The sequence below is a fragment of the Nerophis ophidion genome, linkage group LG06 (assembly GCF_033978795.1).
Source record: "Nerophis ophidion isolate RoL-2023_Sa linkage group LG06, RoL_Noph_v1.0, whole genome shotgun sequence".
NCBI lineage: Eukaryota > Metazoa > Chordata > Actinopteri > Syngnathiformes > Syngnathidae > Nerophis > Nerophis ophidion.
This window is the reverse complement of record NC_084616.1, coordinates 73,286,905-73,309,919: the sequence shown is the minus strand read 5'-3', so window position 1 is coordinate 73,309,919 and position 23,015 is coordinate 73,286,905. Positions and strand designations below refer to the sequence as shown.

The 23,015-nt window shown below is 40.3% G+C and overlaps 1 protein-coding gene across 2 annotated transcripts in view; it reads left to right on the top strand.

Annotated features, from left to right (window-relative positions):
• The window catches only part of nphp4 (nephronophthisis 4), a 520,514-nt gene that overhangs the window by 485,473 nt on the left and 12,026 nt on the right, over window positions 1-23,015 (top strand). For both annotated transcript variants that reach the window (XM_061904800.1, XM_061904799.1), the window contains 2 exons: window positions 7,894-8,073; window positions 14,383-14,526. In XM_061904800.1, coding sequence (XP_061760784.1) covers window positions 7,894-8,073; window positions 14,383-14,526 — 324 coding nt within the window. The remainder of the gene's footprint in view (window positions 1-7,893; window positions 8,074-14,382; window positions 14,527-23,015) is intronic.

Sequence of the window (23,015 nt, the reverse complement as noted above, 5' to 3'; positions counted from 1 at the left end):
ACCATGTACCACATACATCCATCCATCCATTTGCTACCGCTTATTCCCTTCTGGGGTTGCGGGGGGCATATTGTAAATAAAACATTTTGGGGTACCTATACACACACCATAATATTACCCGTATGTATATTCGACTACTTTGTAGCTTACCAAAGTCGTACTAAAACATTTTGACACATTTTTTAACGTTGTGTATGATGTTCTATATCAGGGTCGGCCAACCTCGTCTCACAAGAACTAGTTTCTGTTAAAATATCCTTCTTGAAAATGCCCTTGCAAACATATATCTGCCACCTAATCAACGTCCATCCATCCATCCATCCATCCATCCATCCATCCATCCATCCATTTACTACCGCTTATTCCCTTTTGCATCTCGGGGGGTGCTGGTGCCTATATCAGCTACAATCAGGTGGAAGGCGTTGTACACCCTGGCACTATATTCTCGCATCAAAGTTTTGGTGTTGCTTGCTTACGGGTACTTGCCAGCGTCATTTATTAAACAGGTGTCAACCATGCATCACATAAAATTGCGAAACCAAATATATTGGAGTCCCTCTACACACACCATAATATTACCCGTTTGTTGAAGCACAGTATGTCTGACTACTTTTGTAGCTTACCAAAGTCGTACTAAAACATTTTGACTATTTTTTTAACCATGTGTGTGATGTTCTATATTCTCACTGAACATCAAAGTTTTGGTGTTGCTTGCTTACGGGTACTTGCCAGCGTCATTTATTGAACTGGTGTTGACCATGTACCACATAAAATTGTGAAACAAAACATTTTGGGGTCCCTATACACAAACCATAATATTACCCGTATGTTGAAGCACAGTATATTCGACTACTTTCGTACTAAAACATTTTGACACATTTTTTAACGTTGTGTATGATGTTCTATATTCTCACATCAAAGTTTTGGTGTTGCTTGGTTACGGGTACTTGCTAGAGTCATTTATTACCTGTATGTTAGAGCACAGTATGTCCGACTACTTTCTAGCTTACCAAAGTCGTACTAAAACATTTTGACACATTTTTTAACGTTGTGTATGATGTTCTATATTCTCCCATCAAAGTTTTGGTGTTGCTTGCTTACGGGTACCTGCCAGCGTCATTTATTGAACAGGTTTCAACCATGTACCACATAAAATTGCGAAACAAAACATTTTGGGGTACCTATACACACACCACAATATTACCCGTATGTTGAAGCACAGTATGTTTGAATACTTTGTAGCTTACCAAAGTCGCAATAAAACATTTTGACACATTTTTTAACGTTATGTATGATGTTCTATATTCTCACATCAAAGTTTTGGTGTTGCTTGCTTACAGGTACTTGCCAGCGTCATTTATTGAACAGGTTTAAACCATGTACCACAAAAAAATGCGAAACAAAACGTTTTGGGGTACCTATACACACGCCATAAAATTACCCGTATGTTGAAGCACAGTATATTCGACTACTTTGTAGCTTACCAAAGTCGTACTAAAACATTCTGACACATTTTTTAATGTTGTCAAACATTATTCTCACTGAACATCGAAGTGTTGGTGTTGCTTGCTTACAGGTACTTGCTAGTGTCATGTACTACCCCTATGTTAGAGCACAGTATGTCCGACTACTTTGTAGCTTACCAAAGGCGTACTAAAACATTTTTACTATTTTTTTAATGTTGTGTAGGATTTTCTATATTCTCGCTGAACATCAAAGTGTTGGTGTTGCTTGCTTACGGGTACTTGCTCGCGTCATTTATTGAACAATAAAATTGCTCGCTGGTTGGTAAGAACAACCAGAATTAATACGTACACCAGGCGCACGTTATAAGGTACACCGTCGATTTTTGAGAAAATTAAAATATTTTAAGTGCGCCTCGATGTTCAGAAAATACCGTACTGGATTCATTTCAGAAAATGATGTACAGTACAGAATCTCAGAGGGGGTTGGGAAACATGCAGGAAACAAAGGAACATATTATTCAGTAATAAAATGCAATCATCATGGAACTACGAATGAGCTCAGACAAAATACAACATATGTTTCATGCATGCATACTATCGGATTGACCTGATTTTTTATTTTTTTTTTGGTAGCAAAGAGGGTTTGACAATCTCCCTAAAAAGGGGACTGCTTATTAAAGTCCTATGGCTGACTGTTAGCAGGGGTGCATACAGTTGCAATACAGGGCCTGTTTTCCTTGAAGAAATAGAATACAGGCTGGAAAAGAAAAAGGGAAAAAAGTGACAGATGTATTTTTAAAAGATTCCAGAGTGTGCATCACGGCGTCTGCTTTGATGTGACTCTCGGCAGGTTGAGTCGCTGCGGAACGTGTCGGAGGAGTCTTATAAAACAGGACGAAGCTCGCCGCCAGAGAATAGTTTTGCTTTTCTCAACAGATTCGAACGGAAAAAAACGAGCGCCGTGCAATAATTCTCATCTACGTATGCTACTGTCTGTTATTTTTCTCCTGCTGATTGCTCACAATTTCCACTCATCTTCCTTCTTTTCTCCCACTTCTTAATTTGCCTGATTTTGACATCTGTCAACTAGGTTATCTTTTAATGATTTTTATTTATTTTTGTTCTAACCTGGATTTTTTTTTAAAGGAATTGTTGCTCTTAATCCATTTAATTTTTTTATCAAATATGCACTATTTATGCTAAATATTACTGTCTTTTATTAGATATTTTTAATGTATTGCTCTTGTAAAAAAAAATACTAAATATATGCAGAGTTGAATAATTTCATCCATAACTAATCCATAAAACAATAATTTAATTTGGAGATTGTCATTTAACATGTACAAATGTTTATATATGGTAGAGAAGAGATTCATATGGCCCCGTTCTTGGGGGGGATCTCCAGTGAGAAGAAGGGGGTTAATCATTTTGCAAAGCAGTCTGCTGAAAATGATGGAAAGCGCCACTCTACATAGCAACTGTTCAGTTCGGTTCCATCTGGAGACTTTCATTTAAAATGTACAAATGTTTATATACAGTAAGGAAAGGATCCATATGGCTACATTCTTGGAGTGGGGGATTCTCCAGTGAGAAGAGGGGTTGGGGGGTTAATCGTTTTTTAATGCAGTCTGCTGAAAATGATGGAAAGCGCCACTCTACATAGCAATTGTTCAGTTCAGTTCCATCCGGAGATTGTCGTTTAACATGTACAAATGTTTAAGGGATTCATATGGCCCCATTCCTGGAGGGGGATTCTCCAGTGAGAAGAGGGGTTCGGGGGTTAATTGTTTTTCAATGCAGTCTGCTGAAAATTATGGAAAGCGCCACTCTACATAGCAACTGTTCAGTTCAGTTCCATCTGCAGATTGTCATTTAAAATGTACAAATGTTTATATACAGTAAGGAAAGGATCCATATGGCTCCATTCTTGGAGTGGGGAATCTCCAGTGAGAAGGGCGGTTCGGGGGTTAATTGTTTTTCAATGCAGTCTGCTGAAAACGATGGAAAGCGCCACTCTACATAGCAACTGTTCAGTTCCGTTCCATCCGGAGATTGTCATTTAACATGTACAAATGTTTAAGGGATTCATATGGCCCCATTCCTGGAGGGGGATTCTCCAGTGAGAAGAGGGGTTGGGGGGTTAATCGTTTTTCAATGCCGTCTGCTGAAAATGATGGAAAGCGCCACTCTACATAGCAACTGTTCAGATCAGTTCCATCTGGAGATTGTCATTTAACATGTACAAATGTTTATATACAGTGGGGAAGGGATCCATATGGCCCCATTCCTGGAAGGGGATTCTCCAGTGAGTAGAGGGGTTGGGGGGTTAATCGTTTTTCAATGCAGTCTGCTGAAAATGATGGAAAGCGCCACACTACATAGCAACTGTTCAGTTCAGTTCCATGTGGAGATTGTCATTTAACATGTACAAATGTTTATAGGGAAGGGATTCGTATGGCGCCATTCCTGGGGAGGGATTTACAGTAAAAAGCACTTTACTTTGAGCAAACAACCTCAAAAAGCTGCAGTGTATTGAAAAAATTAATAAATAAAAAAATATAATAATAGAAATATAATACAAATAAATAAAATATATAAAAATAGAACAACCTAATAGGTAGAACTAGTATGCATATATCCACTGTATAAAAATGATTTTTTAAAAAGAAGGGTTTTTAAGCCTTTTTTGTAAAAGCATCCACAGTCTGAGGTGCCCTCAGGTGGTCAGGGAGAGCATTCCACAGTCTGGGAGCAGCGGAGCAGAGTCAGGCCGGTCTCCCATAGTGAGACCGGGCTCACTCCATGGTAAAAGTTTGGACACCATTCCATTTGTCAGATATATATTACACAATGTCTTCTGCATGTAAATATATAATATATAAAATAATTATTCTTTATTGAATTCGTTGGGTGTTAAAACTTCTGGGTGTTTAAAACGGATTAAAAACATTTCTGATAGGGAAAAAAGCCTTTAATTTTGTGCAGTTTGGTCTTTGTCAAACACTTTTGAAACGGGTTCCTAACAAAACCCGAGGGACCGCTCTCACTACAATTTAATATCAATCATTTATATAACACTAAATCACAAGTGTCTCAAAGGGCTGCACAAGCCACAACAACATCCTCGGTTCAGAGCCCAAAAAAGGACAAGGAAAAACTCACAACCCAGTGGGATGTCAATATGAATGACTATGAGAAACCTTGGAGAGGACCGCAGGTGTGGGTGACCCCCCCGACTCTAGGGGAGACCGGATGCAATGGAGGTCGAGTGGGTCTAACATAATATTGTGAAAGTCCAGTCCATAGTGGATCTAACATAATAGTGAGAGTCCAGTCCATAGTGGATCTAACATAATAGTGAAAGTCCAGTCCATGGTGGATCTAACATAATAGTGTGAGAGTCCAGTCCATAGTGGATCTAACATAATAGTGATAGTCCAGTCCATGGTGGATCTAACATAATAGTGTGACAGTCCAGCCCATGGTGGATATAACATAATAGTTTGAGAGTCCAGTCCATAGTGGATCTAATATAATAGTGTGAGAGTCAAGTCCACAGTGGATCTAACATAATAGTGAGAGTCCAGTCCATAGTGGATCTAACATAATAGTGAGAGTCCAGTCCATGGTGGATCTAACATAATAGTGAGAGTCCAGTCCATAGTGGATCTAACATAATAGTGAAAGTCTAGTCCATGGTGGATCTAACATAATAGTGAGAGTCCAGTCTACAGTCAATCTAATATAATAGTGAGAGTCCAGTCCATGGTGGATCTATCATAATAGTTTGAGAGTCCAGTCCATAGTGGATCTATTATAATAGTAAGAGTCCAGTCCATGGTGGATCTAACATAATAGTGAAGGTCTAGTCCATGGTGGATCTAACATAATAGTGTGAGAGTCCAGTCTACAGTCGATCTGACATAATAGTGAGAGTCCAGTCCATAGTGGATCTAACATAATAGTGTGAGAGTCAAGTCCATAGTGGATCTAACATAATAGTGAAAGTCCAGTCCATGGTGGATCTAACATAATAGTGTGAGAGTCCAGTCTATAGTGGATCTAACATAATAGTGAGAGTCCAGTCCATGGTGGATCTAACATAATAGTGTGAGAGTCCAGTCCATAGTGGATATAACATAATAGTTTGAGAGTCCAGTCCATAGTGGATCTAACATAATAGTGAGAGTCCAGTCCATGGTGGATCTAACATAATAGTGTTAGAGTCCAGTCCATAGTGGATCTAACATAATAGTTTGAGAGTCCAGTCCATAGTGGATCTAATATAATAGTGTGAGAGTCAAGTCCACAGTGGATCTAACATAATAGTGAGAGTCCAGTCCATAGTGGATCTAACATAATAGTGAAAGTCTAGTCCATGGTGGATCTAACATAATAGTGTGAGAGTCCAGTCTACAGTCGATCTAACATAATAGTGAGAGTCCAGTCCATAGTGGATCTAACATAATAGTGAGAGTCCAGTCCATAGTGGATCTAACATAATAGTGAGAGTCCAGTCCATAGTGGATCTAACATAATAGTGTGAGAGTCAAGTCCACAGTGGATCTAACATAATAGTGAGAGTCCAGTCCATAGTGGATCCAACATAATAGTGAGAGTCCAGTCCATAGTGGATCTAACATAATAGTGAGAGTCCAGTCCATAATGGATCTAATATAATAGTGTGAGAGTCCAGTCCACAGTGGATCTAACATAATAGTAAGAGTCCAGTCCATAGTGGATCTAACATAATAGTGAGAGTCCAGTCCATAGTGGGGCCAGCAGGAGACCATCCCGAGTGGAGACGGGTCAGCAGCGCAGAGATGTCCCCAACCGATGCACAGGCGAGCGGTCCACCCCGTAGTCCCGACTCTGGACAACCAGCACTTCATGCATGGCCACCGGTTCTGTGTGTCTAATATGTCTCGGAAAAGTCAGAAGCTGTAAAATCAAACCAAGTTCAGTCCTGATCTAAATTACTCACCAAGGAAATTGTATTTGTGCGTATTTTCCGGAGGCAGAAAACAGTCAAATCCCTGCATGTTCTCATTAAATAGGCTTTGATCGCATTTACTTTGTGGAAATTGGGCACTGTCAGGCTTGCCACTGACAGTTTGTGTTTTAGTTTTTCCTATGTGTGTTTAGTATTTCCTGTCCTTAGTTCCTGTCAGCACTCTTATTTTGGTTCAAGTTCCTGTTTGTCTCCCTGAGTGCTTTGTTTGCCATCAGTTGCGGCTGATTGGCACCTGGCCACACCTGGTGTCAATCAGTCCGCTCCTATTTGTACGTGCTTTGTTCCTCCAGTCAGTGCTGGATTATTGTCACGTATTGCATGTCGCTTCTGTCTTGGATTGTCGTTGCTACCTTTGGTGTCGTATCATATCTTGTCTATTAGGGCGGTGAATCCTTGGGTGTCCTAGATTCGATTCAATATCGATTCTCGGGGTCACGATTCGATAATTTGTCGATTTTTTCGATTCGTTTCAATTCTGTATTCATTCAATACATAGGATTTCAGCAGGATCCACCCCAGTCTGTTGATATGCTAGCAGAGTAGATTTTTTGAAAAAAAAAAAGCTTTTATAATTGTAAAGGACAATGTTTTATCAACTGATTGCAATAATGTAAATTTGTTTTAACTATTAAACGAACCAAAAATATGACTTATTTTATCTTTGTGAAAACATTGGACACAGTGTGTTGTCAAGCTTATGAGATGCGATGCAAGTGTAAGCCACTGTGACACTATTATTATTTTTTTATTATTTTTATAAATGTCTAATGATAATGTCAGTGAGGGATTTTTAATCGCTGCTATGCTGAAATTATAACGAATATTGATACTGTTGTTGATCATTTTCATTTTTGTTTCATTACTTTTGGTTTGTCCTGTGTCGTGTTTGTGTCTTCTCTCAATTGCTCTGTTTATTGCAATTCCGAGTGTTGCTGGCTCAGGTTCGGTTTTGGAATTGGATTGCATTGATATAGTATTGCTGTGTAGTGTTTTTTTTGGATTGATAAAAAAAATATATATATTTTTTAAAAAATGAGAATCGATTCTGAATCGCACAACATAATCGATTCGATTCGTATTCGCATCGATTTTTTTCCCACACCCTTATTGTCTATGCAGCGTTGCGGTAAGCTATATTCGATAGTGGTTTGTAGCTTATTGTCTTTTTTTTCCTGCTTCCAAGTTTGTTTTCTTATTACAAGTACGACTTCTGTTTTCCTGCTATATACCTTTTTGTTTGTTATCCGCCCACGTGCGCGCTCTTTGTTTGTACCTTTTGTTTGTCCTAGCTCTAGTGTTTTAAATTAAATCATGTTTTCTCACTCCATGCCTGCCTCTATCTCCGCATCTTGGGGTTCGTCACCAACAAATGTATCGTCTCCATCTCATCCACCTTATCACCTTATTCCACAGGTGCACCCTGCAGGTGTGTTCCTGCTGCCCCCCGCAGCTGTGCAGGAGCTCCAACTGAAGGTGCAGCCGTGGCGGGCAGGCAGCCGCTTCCTGTACTTGAACGCCGTGGACGTGGAGCAGAGGCAGCTGGTCACCGCTTGGCTCCTTTGTCTGAATGTCCAACGGCCCGTGCTGTCCAAGGTAAACCACCTCAGCGCTGCAGCGAGACACTCCTGCACGCGCTGACGTTTTCAGAACTCGCAAAGACTTTCATGCTGGCCTGGTTAGTCCATTTAATAGTACAGCCAGTCACTTTTAATGAGTAACATTCAGGCTCTGATGCAAGCTCCTGACATAATATGATAAAAAATGACATAATAATGAAGACATCGTAGAGTGTTTACATGCTAATGATAGTTTTCTGGTTCTCCGGAAACTGCTTCTTTGTGGCTGTTCTATTAAAAATATTCTTATTTATTCAAATTCTTAATAATTTCGTAATTTACCCCAAGAATCAATAATAAATTAATACCGTATTTCCTTGAATTGCCGCCGGGGCGCTAATTAATTTAAAACCTCTTCTCACTCCGGCGCTTACCAAAGGCATGTGGTAAAGGTAATCAATCAATCAATCAATGTTTATTTATATAGCCCAAAATCACAAATGTCTCAAAGGGCTGCACAAACCACTACGACATCCTCGGAAGAACCCACATAAGGGCAAGGAAAACTCACATCCAGTGGGACGCCAGTGACAATGATGACTATGAGAAACCTTGGAGAGGACCTCAGATGTTACATCCTAAAAGGATGTAACGCCGATTTTTCCGGTCCCGGAATATCCCTAAAAAAAGCTTTAAAGTGCATTTGTTTCGCTCTCTGCGAAGACACTGGCCATTTCCCTGTGACGTCACACAGTGCTGCCAATGTAAACAAAAAATGGCGAATACCACAGCAAGATATAGCGACATTAGCTCGGATTCATACTCGGATTTCTGCGGCTTAAGCGATTCAACAGATTACGCATGTATTGAAACAGATGGTTGGAGTATGAAAGTATTGAAGAAGAAACTGAAGCTATTGAGCGAATAGCTATTGACGCTATTCATAGCCATAGCATGGCCGAATAGCTGTGTTAGCATCGGCGGTAAAATGTGCGGACCAAACGATCAGGACTTTCGCATCTTTTGACACTGGAGCAACTTAAATCCTTCGATTGGTAAGTGTTTTTTTCGCATTAAATGTGGGTGGAAGGAAACGTAATATAGTTGCAAATGCATCTACAGGTTATCCATACATCTCTGTGCCATGTCTGCTTTAGCACCGCCGGTAAATAGCGAAAACGAAATCGAAGAAGAATTTGAAGCTATTGAGCGAATAGCTATTGACGCTATTCGGCCATAGCGTGGGTGTACCTAATGAAGTGGCCCATAGCATGGCTGCCTTATTAGCATCGCTGGTAAAATGAGCAAAGCAAACGATCAGGACTTTTGCACCACTGGAGCAACTTAAATCCGTCGATTGGTAAGTGTTTGTTTCGCATTAAATGTGGGTATCTAGTTTCAAATGTACTTTCAGCTAGCGTAAATAGCATTTTAGCACGATTAGCGTAGCATGTTAGCATCGATTAGCTGGCAGTCACCCCGCAACCAAATATGTCCGATTAGCACATAAGTCAACAACATCAACAAAACTCACCTTTGTGATTTTGTTGACTTTATTGTTGCAAATGCATCTGCAGGTTATCCATACATCTCTGTGCCATGTCTGCTTTAGCACCGCCGGTAAATAGCATGTTAGCATCGATTAGCATAGCATGTTAACATCGATTAGATGGCAGTCAACGTCAACAAAACTCACCTTTGTGATTTCGTTGACTTTATCGTTGCAAATGCACCTGCAGGTTATCCATACATCTCTATGCCATGTCTGCTTTAGCACCGCCGGTAAATAGCATGGAGGCAGATAGCGAAAACGAAATTGAAGAAGAAATTGAAGCTATTGAGCGAATAGCTATTGACGCTATTCGGCCATAGCGTGGGTGTACCTAATGAAGTGGCCCATAGCATGGCTGCCTTATTAGCATCGCTGGTAAAATGAACAAACCAAACGATCAGGACTTTTGCACCACTGGAGCAACTTAAATCCGTCGATTGGTAAGTGTTTGTTTCGCATTAAATGTGGGTATCTAGTTTCAAATGTACTTTCAGCTAGCGTAAATAGCATTTTAGCACGATTAGCGTAGCATGTTAGCATCGATTAGCTGGCAGTCACCCCGCAACCAAATATGTCTGATTAGCACATAAGTCAACAACATCAACAAAACTCACCTTTGTGATTTAGTTGACTTTATTGTTGCAAATGCATCTGCAGGTTATCCATACATCTCTGTGCCATGTCTGCTTTAGCACCGCCGGTAAATAGCATGGAGGCAGATAGCGAAAACGAAATTGAAGAAGAATTTGAAGCTATTGAACGAATAGCTATTGACGCTATTCGGCCATAGCGTGGGTGTACCTAATGAAGTGGCCCATAGCATGGCTGCCTTATTAGCATCGCTGGTAAAATGAGCAAACCAAACGATCAGGACTTTTGCACCACTGGAGCAACTTAAATCCGTCGATTGGTAAGTGTTTGTTTCGCATTAAATGTGGGTATCTAGTTTCAAATGTACTTTCAGCTAGCGTAAATAGCATTTTAGCACGATTAGCGTAGCATGTTAGCATCGATTAGCTGGCAGTCACCCCGCAACCAAATATGTCTGATTAGCACATAAGTCAACAACATCAACAAAACTCACCTTTGTGATTTAGTTGACTTTATTGTTGCAAATGCATCTGCAGGTTATCCATACATCTCTGTGCCATGTCTGCTTTAGCACCGCCGGTAAATAGCATGTTAGCATCGATTAGCATAGCATGTTAACATCGATTAGATGGCAGTCAACGTCAACAAAACTCACCTTTGTGATTTCGTTGACTTTATCGTTGCAAATGCACCTGCAGGTTATCCATACATCTCTGTGCCATGTCTACTTTGGCACCGCCGGAAAATAGCATGTTAGCATCGATTAGCATAGCATGTTAACATCGATTAGATGGCAGTCAACGTCAACAAAACTCACCTTTGTGATTTCGTTGACTTTATCGTTGCAAATGCACCTGCAGGTTATCCATACATCTCTATGCCATGTCTGCTTTAGCACCGCCGGTAAATAGCATGGAGGCAGATAGCGAAAACGAAATTGAAGAAGAAATTGAAGCTATTGAGCGAATAGCTATTGACGCTATTCGGCCATAGCGTGGGTGTACCTAATGAAGTGGCCCATAGCATGGCTGCCTTATTAGCATCGCTGGTAAAATGAACAAACCAAACGATCAGGACTTTTGCACCACTGGAGCAACTTAAATCCGTCGATTGGTAAGTGTTTGTTTCGCATTAAATGTGGGTATCTAGTTTCAAATGTACTTTCAGCTAGCGTAAATAGCATTTTAGCACGATTAGCGTAGCATGTTAGCATCGATTAGCTGGCAGTCACCCCGCAACCAAATATGTCTGATTAGCACATAAGTCAACAACATCAACAAAACTCACCTTTGTGATTTAGTTGACTTTATTGTTGCAAATGCATCTGCAGGTTATCCATACATCTCTGTGCCATGTCTGCTTTAGCACCGCCGGTAAATAGCATGTTAGCATCGATTAGCATAGCATGTTAACATCGATTAGATGGCAGTCAACGTCAACAAAACTCACCTTTGTGATTTCGTTGACTTTATCGTTGCAAATGCACCTGCAGGTTATCCATACATCTCTGTGCCATGTCTGCTTTAGCACCGCCGGTAAATAGCATGGAGGCAGATAGCGAAAACGAAATTGAAGAAGAATTTGAAGCTATTGAACGAATAGCTATTGATGCTATTCGGCCATAGCGTGGGTGTACCTAATGAAGTGGCCCATAGCATGGCTGCCTTATTAGCATTGCTGGTAAAATGAGCAAACCAAACGATCAGGACTTTTGCACCACTGGAGCAACTTAAATCCGTCGATTGGTAAGTGTTTGTTTCGCATTAAATGTGGGTATGTAGTTTCAAATGTACTTTCAGCTAGCGTAAATAGCATTTTAGCACGATTAGCGTAGCATGTTAGCATCGATTAGCTGGCAGTCACCCCGCAACCAAATATGTCCGATTAGCACATAAGTCAACAACATCAACAAAACTCACCTTTGTGATTTAGTTGACTTTATTGTTGCAAATGCACCTGCAGGTTATCCATACATCTCTGTGCCATGTCTGCTTTAGCACCGCCGGTAAATAGCATGTTAGCATCGATTAGCATAGCATGTTAACATCGATTAGATGGCAGTCAACGTCAACAAAACTCACCTTTGTGATTTCGTTGACTTTATCGTTGCAAATGCACCTGCAGGTTATCCATACATCTCTATGCCATGTCTGCTTTAGCACCGCCGGTAAATATCATGGAGGCAGATAGCGAAAACGAAATTGAAGAAGAAATTGAAGCTATTGAGCGAATAGCTATTGACGCTATTCGGCCATAGCGTGGGTGTACCTAATGAAGTGGCCCATAGCATGGCTGCCTTATTAGCATCGCTGGTAAAATTAGCAAACCAAACGATCAGGACTTTTGCACCACTGGAGCAACTTAAATCCGTCGATTGGTAAGTGTTTGTTTCGCATTAAATGTGGGTATCTAGTTTCAAATGTACTTTCAGCTAGCGTAAATAGCATTTTAGCACAATTAGCGTAGCATGTTAGCATCGATTAGCTGGCAGTCACCCCGCAACCAAATATGTCCGATTAGCACATAAGTCAACAACATCAGCAAAACTCACCTTTGTGATTTAGTTGACTTTATTGTTGCAAATGCATCTGCAGGTTATCCATACATCTCTGTGCCATGTCTGCTTTAGCACCGCCGGTAAATAGCATGTTAGCATCGATTAGCATAGCATGTTAACATCGATTAGATGGCAGTCAACGTCAACAAAACTCACCTTTGTGATTTCGTTGACTTTATCGTTGCAAATGCACCTGCAGGTTATCCATACATCTCTGTGCCATGTCTACTTTGGCACCGCCGGAAAATAGCATGTTAGCATCGATTAGCTGGCAGTCACGCCGCAACCAAATATGTCTGATTAGCACATAAGTCAACAACATCAACAAAACTCACCTTTGTGATTTCGTCGACTTTATCGTTGCAAATGCACCTGCAGGTTATCCATACATCTCTGTGCCATGTCTGCTTTGGCACCGCCGGAAAATAGCATGTTAGCATCGATTAGCTGGCAGTCACGCCCCAACTAAATATGTCTGATTAGCACATAAGTCAACATCAACAAAACTCACCTTTGTGATTTTGTTGACTTTATCGTTGCAAATGCATCTGCAGGTTATCCATACATCTCTGTGCCATGTCTGCTTTAGCACCGCCGGTAAATAGCATGTTAGCATCGATTAGCATAGCATGTTAACATCGATTAGATGGCAGTCAACGTCAACAAAACTCACCTTTGTGATTTCGTTGACTTTATCGTTGCAAATGCACCTGCAGGTTATCCATACATCTCTGTGCCATGTCTACTTTGGCACCGCCGGAAAATAGCATGTTAGCATCGATTAGCTGGCAGTCACGCCGCAGCCAAATATGTCTGATTAGCACATAAGTCAACAACATCAACAAAACTCACCTTTGTGATTTCGTCGACTTTATCGTTGCAAATGCATCTGCAGGTTATCCATACATCTCTGTGCCATGTCTGCTTTAGCACCGCCAGTAAATAGCATGTTAGCATCGATTAGCTGGCAGTCACGCCCCAACTAAATATGTCTGATTAGCACATAAGTCAACATCAACAAAACTCACCTTTGTGATTTCGTTGACTTTATTGTTGCAAATGCATCTGCAGGTTATCCATACATCTCTGTGCCATGTCTGTCATCGCCGGTAAAATATGCAGACACTCCGGCACATTCACTGGGGGTCCGGCGGCAGACACTTTGGCATCTTCGGGCCAGTGGTGCAACTTGAATCCCTCCCTGTTAGTGTTGTTACAACCTCCGACAACACACCGACGAGGCATGATGTCTCCAAGGTTCCAAAAAATAGTCGAAAAAACGGAAAATAACAGAGCTGAGACCCGGTGTTTGCAATGTGTTGAAAATGAAAATGGCGGTTGTATTACCTCGGTGACGTCACAATCTGACGTCATCGCCACAGAGCGATAAACAGAACGGCGTTTAATTCGCCAAAATTCACCCATTTAGAGTTCGGAAATCGATTAAAAAAAATATATGGTCTTTTTTTCTGCACCATCAAGGTATATATTGATGCTTACATAGGTCTGGTGATAATGTTCCCCTTTAAGATGGAAAGTGGAGCTGCCATTATGATGTGCAGTCATGTTTTCTAATGACCCTAAATCTTGAACTATGCAATGTATTTCAATGCTTGGAATCTGCGCTTATGTGTGTGTGTGTGTAGGCTTTCGAGGTGTGTGTCCCAGCTAACAGTGGGCGGGGCAGCTCCAAGAAAATCACCTACACCAATCCTTACAAGGGAAGTCGCACCTTCCTGCTGCGCTCCGACCATCCTGATCTGCTCCAGTTCAAAGAGGATACGGTCCAGGTGAGATAAGAAGGGAAAAAAAGCGGAACCCGCCGTTCTTTGGCCTTCATTAAAAGTAAAAAAAAAAAAAAAAGTCAATACTTTTTTGATTAAGACTCCGCCAAGAAAAGAGCATTTTTTTTTTTTTTTCCGGAAATTGATGATGGGATTAGTGGAGGAGATTCCATCTGATGAAGGGATTTGGGTTATTAAGGTGCAATTCCTTCATTATGCTTTAGCTGCTAATTCTTTGTCAGTGAGCAAAGAAAAAGAATCATACCAAATTTTAAATTCAGTATAATGTGTTTTTTTTTTTTTTTTTTAAAGCATTAGAGCAGTGGTTCTCAAATGGGGGTATTGAAGGTATGCCAAGGGGTACGTGAGATTTTTATTTTAAATATTCTAAAAATAGCAACAATTTAAAAATTCATCCATCCATTTTCTACCGCCTTTTCCCTTTGGAGTTGCGGGGGGCGCTGGTGCCTAAATCAGCTACAATCGGAGCGGAAGGCGGGGTACACCCTGTACAAGTCGCCACCTCATCGCAGGGCCAATTTAAAAACCCTTTTTAAATATATTTATTGAATATTTTTTTTAACAAAAACTGACAAGATATACAACAAAGGAATATTCAGTGTTGACAGCTAGATTTTTTTTGGGACATTTTCTATAAATTTTGATGTTAAAGATGTATTTTTTTTGTGAAGAAATGTTTAGAACAGGGGCGCTCACACTTTTTCTGCAGGCGAGCTACTTTTCAATTGACCAAGTCGAGGAGATCTACTTCATTCCTATTCTATAATTTATATTTATTTATTTATGAAAGAGACATTTTTGTTAACAAGTTAATGGTGTTTAATGATAATACAAGCATGTTTAACACACATAGATTCCTTTCTTTCATGAAGACAAGAATATAAGTTGGTGTATTACCTGATTCTGATGACTTGCATTGATTGGAATTAGACAGTGGTGCTGATAACGTCCGCATTTTCAAATGGAGGAAAAAAAAAAGTCCTCCTTTCGGTCCAATACCACATGAAAGTGGTTGGATTTGGCATCTCATTTGTCCAACTTGCATACTGGTTTTTAAACACTTTGTTATGAGAGTAGCATATGTGTGTGGCCCTTTAATGTCTGGCAGCAGGTGAGTGACGTCAGTGAGTGTGGGCAAGCAAGTGAGAAAGCGGTCACTGAGGGCGGGGGAGAAATACATTGGCATCAAACTCCGTAGCTTGGTAGCTTTCTGAGACTCTTATTTTGTTAGCACAGGCAGGATGAAACAGGTCTTTTATGGTGAAGACAGGAACCGTGCAGTCGCTCTTTAGAGTTTTGACAGTAGGTACGGAGTCTCTAGAAATAAAATGTGTTTCTCTGCGTCCGCCCTGTTAGTGATTTTTTTCTTAAATATGAGCTCGCAGCAGCCAGCGTCATCTCACAAGATCCTCGGGTGCCGAGAATGTCAAACAACTGACGGAAGTGAAGTCTTGGTATGATTGATGATTGCTCATTTTTATGTCTATTTTTTAATGCCTGGCTTGAGATCGACTGACACACCCTCCGAGATCGACCAGTCGATCGCGATCGACGTAATGGGCACCCCTGGTTTAGAATTGAGTTCATGAATCCAGATTGGATCTCTATTACAATCCCCAAAAAGGGCACTTTAAGTTGATGATTACTTCTATGTGTAGAAATCTTTATTTATAATTGAATTTCCAAAAAATATTTGTTATTTTTATATCTTTTTTTCCCAAATAGTTCAAGAAAGACCACTACAAATGAGCAATATTTTGCACTGTTATACACTTTAATCAATCAGAAACTGATGACATAGTGCTGTGTTTTACTTCTTTATCTCTTTTTCCATCCATCCATCTTCTTCCGCTTATCTGAGGTCGGGTCGCGGGGGCAACAGCCTAAGTAGGGAAACCCAGACTTCCCTCTCCCCAGCCACTTCGTCTAGCTCTTCCCGGGGGATCCCGAGGCGTTCCCAGGCCAGCCGGGAGACATAGTCTTCCCAACGTGTCCTGGGTCTTCCCCGTGGCCTCCTAACGGTTGGACGTGCCCTAAACACCTCCCTAGGGAGGCGTTCGGGTGGCATCCTGACCAGATGCCCGAACCACCTCATCTGGCTCCTCTCGATGTGGAGGAGCAGCGGCTTTACTTTGAGTTCCTCCCGGATGGCAGAGCTTCTCACCTTATCTCTAAGGGAGAGACCTGCCACACGGTGGAGGAAACTCATTTCGGCCGCTTGTACCCGTGATCTTATCCTTTCGGTCCTGACCCAAAGCTCATGACCATAGGTGAGGATGGGAACGTAGATCGATCGGTAAATTGAGAGCTTTGCCTTCCGGCTCAGCTCCTTCTTCACCACAACGGATCGATACAACGTCCGCATTACTGAAGACGCCGCACCGATCCGCCTGTCGATCTCACCATCCACTCTTCCCTCACTCGTGAACAAGACTCCGAGGTACTTGAACTCCTCCACTTGGGGCAGGGTCTCCTCCCCAACCCGGAGATGGCACTCCACCCTTTTCCGGGCGAGAACCATGGACTCGGACTTGGAGGTGCTGATTCTCATTCCGGTCGCTTCACACTCGGCTGCGAACCGATCCAGTGAGAGCTGAAGATCCCGGTCAGATGAAGCCATCAGGACCACATCATCTGCAAAAAGCAGAGCCCTAATCCTGCGTTCACCAAACCGGAACCCCCTAGAAATTCTGTCCATAAAAGTTATGAACAGAATGGGTGACAAAGGACAGCCTTGGCGGAGTCCAACCCTCACTGGAAATGTGTTCGACTTACTGCCGGCAATGCGGACCCAGCTCTGGCACTGATCATACAGGGAGCAGACCGCCACAATAAGACAGTCCGATACCCCATACTCTCTGAGCACTCCCCACAGGACTTCCCGAGGGACACGGTCGAATGCCTTCTCCAAGTCCACAAAGCACATGTAGACTGGTTGGGCAAACTCCCATGCACCCTCAAGAACCCTGCCCAGAGTATAGAGCTGGTCCACAGTTCCACGACCAGGACGAAAACCACACTGTTCCTCCTGAATCCGGGGTTCGACTATCCGGCGTAGCCTCCTCTCCAGCACACCTGAATAAACCTTACCGGGAGCAAAGCATTTTTCAACCAAAAATGCTTTGCTCTGATTAGGGGGTACTTGAATTAAAAAAAATGTTCACAGGGGGTACATCACTGAAAAAAGGTTGAGAACCACTGCTTTTGAACACAGGTGTCGAACTCATGGTCCGCCACTTCATTTTAGTTGGCCCTCGAAAGCCTGGGAATAATATGTATCAATAAAGTACTGTAACTTTTCTTACTAAATGTATTATTTCTTTCTATTTTGGGAGAAAAAAAATCTACTCCACCTAAATGCAAATTATGTTATTTTAAATATTGTCTAATAAGGCAAAAATATATCATCAAACATTTTTTAATAGAAATAAATTCTAATAATAATGTTTCCAAAGCAAGTTATCCATCAAACTGTGCAATGTAAAAGTAGCAATATATCCCATGGTAAAATTGTAAAATTTACTGTGTTTTTTACATAATTTTTCGCTAAATGAAAAAAAAAAAAAAAAAAAAAATGTTTTACTGTAATAAACTGTAATAAACTCGTTTTGGCATTTACAGTAATACACCGAAAAATCTGCAGTTGTTGATTTGCGGTAAAAAAACAAAACAAAGTGGCAGCTCAGGTGTCAAAATTTTACTGTAAAATTGCATATTTTTTTTAGTTACAGTAAAAAAAAACATAATTAAATTTTACAGTAAAATTCTGGCAATGAGCTTCCGTTTTTTAAACCATAAAAACAGCCGTATTATTTTTTTCCTTCCTTCCATCCATTTATCCATCCATCCGTTTTTCTGCCGCTTGTCCCGGAGGGTGCTGGAGCCCATCTCCGCTGCATTCGGGCGGAAGGCGGTGTACACCCTGGACAAGTCGCCCCCTCATCGCAGGGCCAACATATATAGACAGACAACATTCACACATTTCCATATACAGTAAAATACACTCAACTTTGGGGTGCAATTATTGCAATTTACTAGAGATGTCCGATAACGGCTTTTTTGACGTTATCCGATTTGCCGATATTGTCCAACTCTTAATTACCGATTCCGATATCAACCGATACGGATATATACAGTCGTGGCATGAACACATTATTATGCCTAATTTAGTTGTGATGCCCCGCTGGATGCATTAAACAATGTAAGAAGGTTTTTCAAAATAAATAAAAAATGCCAACATGGCACTGCCGTATTTATTATTGAAGTCACAAAGTGCATTTTTTTTTTAACTTACCTCAAAACAGCAGCTTGGAATTTGGGATATGCTCCCCCTGAGAGAGCATGAGGAGGTTTAGGTGGGTGTTGTTGGGGTTGAAGGGGTTTTAGTAGAGGGTAGCGGCGTTTGTATATTGTAGCGTCCCGGAAAAGTTAGTGCTGCAAGGGGTTCCGGGTATTTGTTCTGTTGTGTTACGGTGTGGATGTTCTCCCGAAATGTGTTTGCATTTCTTGTTTGGTGTGGGTTCACAGTGTGGCGCATATTGGTAACAGTGTTAAAGTTGTTTATACGGCCACCCTCAGTGTGACCTGTATGGCTGTTGACCAAGTATGCATTGCATTCACTTGTGTGTGTGAATAGCCGTAGAAAATACGTGATTTGGCTGGCACACAAAGGCAGTACCTTTAAGGTTTCTTGGCGCTTTGTACTTCTCCCTACCTCCGTGTACACAGCGGCGTTTTAAAAAGTTGTAATTTAACTTTTTAAAACTGATAACGATAATTTTCGATATTACATTTTAAAGCATTTATCGGCCGATAATATCGGCAGTCCGACATTATCGGACATCCCTACAATTTACCATGTTTTTTTTTCACATTTTAGTTAAAAAAAATCTACAAAAAAATGTATCACACAATTGTGTAATAATAGTAATATATAAAAAAATAAAACACTGTTCTTTAATCAAGTTATTCTTTTGCGTACCACTAGTGCTACAACTCCCACTGTTTTTAAATCACTGATCTAGTTACTTAATGGTGTGGCAAAAGTCTGTTTACAACCTTCTTGAACTTGATTGGAAATGCAGCACGTGGAGGATCTGCCTCACAATACAAAGGTCCTGGGTTTGATCCTGCGCTCGGGATCTTTCCGTGTGAGGTTTGCATGTTCTCCCCGTTTCTGCGTGGGTTCCCTTTGGGTACTCCGGCTTCCTCCCACCTCCAAAGACATGCACCTGGGGATAGGTTGATTGGCAACACTAAATTGGCCCTAGTGTGTGAATGTTGTCTGTCTATCTGTGTTGGCCCTGCGATGAGGTGGCGACTTGTCCAGGGTGTACCTCGCCTTCCGCCTGATTGTAACGGAGATAGGCTCCAGCACCCCCCCGCAACCCTAAAAGGGATAAGCGGTAGAAAATGGATGGATGGGATGGATAGTATTGACTGTTAGATGGGATGGATAGTATTGACTGTTAGATGGGATGGATAGTATTGACTGTTAGAAGTGGCCCTCTGGGGCCAAACATGGCACGACTTACACACTTCTGCATTAGAGCATTGAATTCAATCAGAATTAAAGCTGCAAGCAGCGATGGACGGGACCGAGTATTTAAACATGTACATACAAACAATAACTTACCATGAACCTGAAAGAGATTATTAAAACTCTTTCATCAGCTTTTAATCAGAAGGGTTCAATCTCTCTTCTGTGCTTATTCGAAGTCGACACGACAAACGCGCTCAGAGGAGATAATGTCTGAAAAAAGGTGGCTGTTTTTACACAACTTTTGTTTTGAAGGGGGAATTTCAAAATAAGTGTTGATTTTTACTGGGGGTTGTCAGTGGATGAAATATAGGTCTAAGTGAGACCTACATAGAGGTTTTCGTTTCATGTTTCTACGACATTCCTACTGGAAGTTACAGACAGTCCTGTCTGTGTTTTCTTCCTAAGGGACACTAGAGCGCAATTTTGAGGTTTTTATTTTTTTTTATTAGATGGCAATTTTTGTCAATCCTGATGCGTGTGTCCAATTTGGTGAGATTTGAAGCATGTTAAGGGGGTCGAATTACAGCTCAAAGAGGCGGCGGTATAATTATAAAGAATAATAATAATAAAATTCAATAGGGTCCTCTGTCCCTTTTGGACATCGGTCCCTAATTATCGCTACTTGGTCCAATATAAATTTCACATGATCCCACACGTTTTACAACTTGTAAACAATATAAAATAAAACAACACCGGATGGGAGAACGCTGGTCTATCTCGGAATATTTATACATTACGTCCTCGCGCTGGTTCTGTTATTTCTCTACTATTTCAACAATATTATTAGTATCATAATGTAGCCATGAACCGGAATGTGCTTCTTTTTAAAGGCTGTTAGAGTCTCGTCCAAACTCCCAAGCAATGGAATTATCATTGTCATTTATTGTGTCTCTTTTTGATGAGACGCCATAAAAAAAAGTAACAACAAATGGCAAAGACTATTAACAATAAAACCAATGAGATGCAATGGGAGTCTTTTATTTATTTATTTATGTATTTATTTATTTATTTATTCCCCCCCCCAAACATGAGGGGGGGTTTGGTTGTTTTATTCCATCTTGTTAGCAACGCTCCAGGTGTCTAATAATAAAGCATTTAGTCTGCAAGCAGAATTTAGCAATGGCGGGAGACACTTAGCTTTCTTTTGATATGGCCCGCCGTAATGAAAACATATTAGATCAATCGGGATAAGCTTTTGGGGGAGGTGGGAGAGGGGGGGATATAAATCCTCTAAATAGTCCCATTTATCTGTCACTCGCTATAATGGAGGGAACCGGCGGACACTTCTTGATTGATTGAATTAGCGAGAAGAAAATGGAAGGAAAATTACGCCACGGATGGATGAGCCGATAAATTAGACGCATTAAGATACAATGCGTGCATCGTAAATTTGTCTCATTACGAAGCGGCGTTGCAAACTACAGAGGAAATAACATCAAAAGATGCAAAGGAAGCAACACAAAAGGCACGCATTTAGGCTGCATGTATTGAAATATGTAACACCTACAATATTCATTACATAAATCACCCTATTACAACATCTCAATATACTAATAAACACCTGATTAATTATGCTTGTTGATAAAAAAAAACAGATGTATGATTTGAAAATAAGTAAGTGTTGCGTTTGGACCAGATGTTCCTCCGAGGGAATTTATGTTGTTGGTCGATCCCAAGTTCTTTTGATGACAAATAAGCTGATTTTAAATGATCACCCAGAACAGAATAGGTATTTTGCGATTTAATCCAAAGCTTTGGAGAGACCAACCTAAAAAACAACACATTCAATTTGCATCGCCTAGTTGAAAACCTTACGGAAGCACTGTCTTCTTCAATATCTCCCTCGCCCACACCCACCTGAACGAATACACATGTCTATTTTTCTGTTTAGCCTGAGACAGGAAGAGATAAGAAGGGAGTATTGCTACTCCTTACATTCCTAAAGCTTCAAAGTTAACACACAGTTTACCTGCGGACAAACAGAAAGAGAACAAATGGAAAAACACTAGCTGTTTTCAAATATGACTATAGTAAGAAATAACTCTTAAATATGGGTAAATGTAGATATCTATCTCCGTCATAAGCTATTATTCACAAAAAATAACTGCAATGTAAAAAATATGCAACAAAATGTATTTATGTTTTTAATAATTGTGCAATAATTATTTTATTAATTAATTATTTTAATAAAGACATACAAACTATATTATTATGTAAAAACATATTACTGACAGTATAATTAAAATAATAAATAAAAGGTATATATATGTTAATATATGCAATTCATTAGCATTAGCTGCTTATTACTTGTCGGTGAGCAAAGAAAAATAATCACACTAAATTTTAAATGCAGTATAAGTGTATTTTGTTGTTTTTAAAGCATTAGAGCACAGGTGTCAAACTCAAGGTCCGGGGGCAAGACGTGGCCCGCCACTTCATTTTATTTGGCCCCTAGAAAGCCTAGAAATAACATGTATCAATAAAGTACTGTAACTTTTCTTACTAAATGTATTATTTCTTTATATTTTTGGAGAATATATATATATATATATATATATATATATATATATATATGTATGTATATATATATATATATATATATACATATATATATATATATATATGTATGTATATATATATATATATATATATATGTATGTATATATATATATATATATATATATATATATGTATGTATATATATATATGTATATATATATACATATATATATATCATATATAGGTTTTGGAAAAATCACAAGACTACTTCATCTCTACAGAACTGTTTCATGAGGGGTTCCCTCAATCATCAGGAGATTTTAATGGAAGCATTAACATACAATGGTTTATATAGGGCACAGAGTGGGTGGGTACAGGCAGGCGTAGGGTGTGGTGATTGGCTCATGTGTTACCTAGCAGGTGTTTCCGTCTG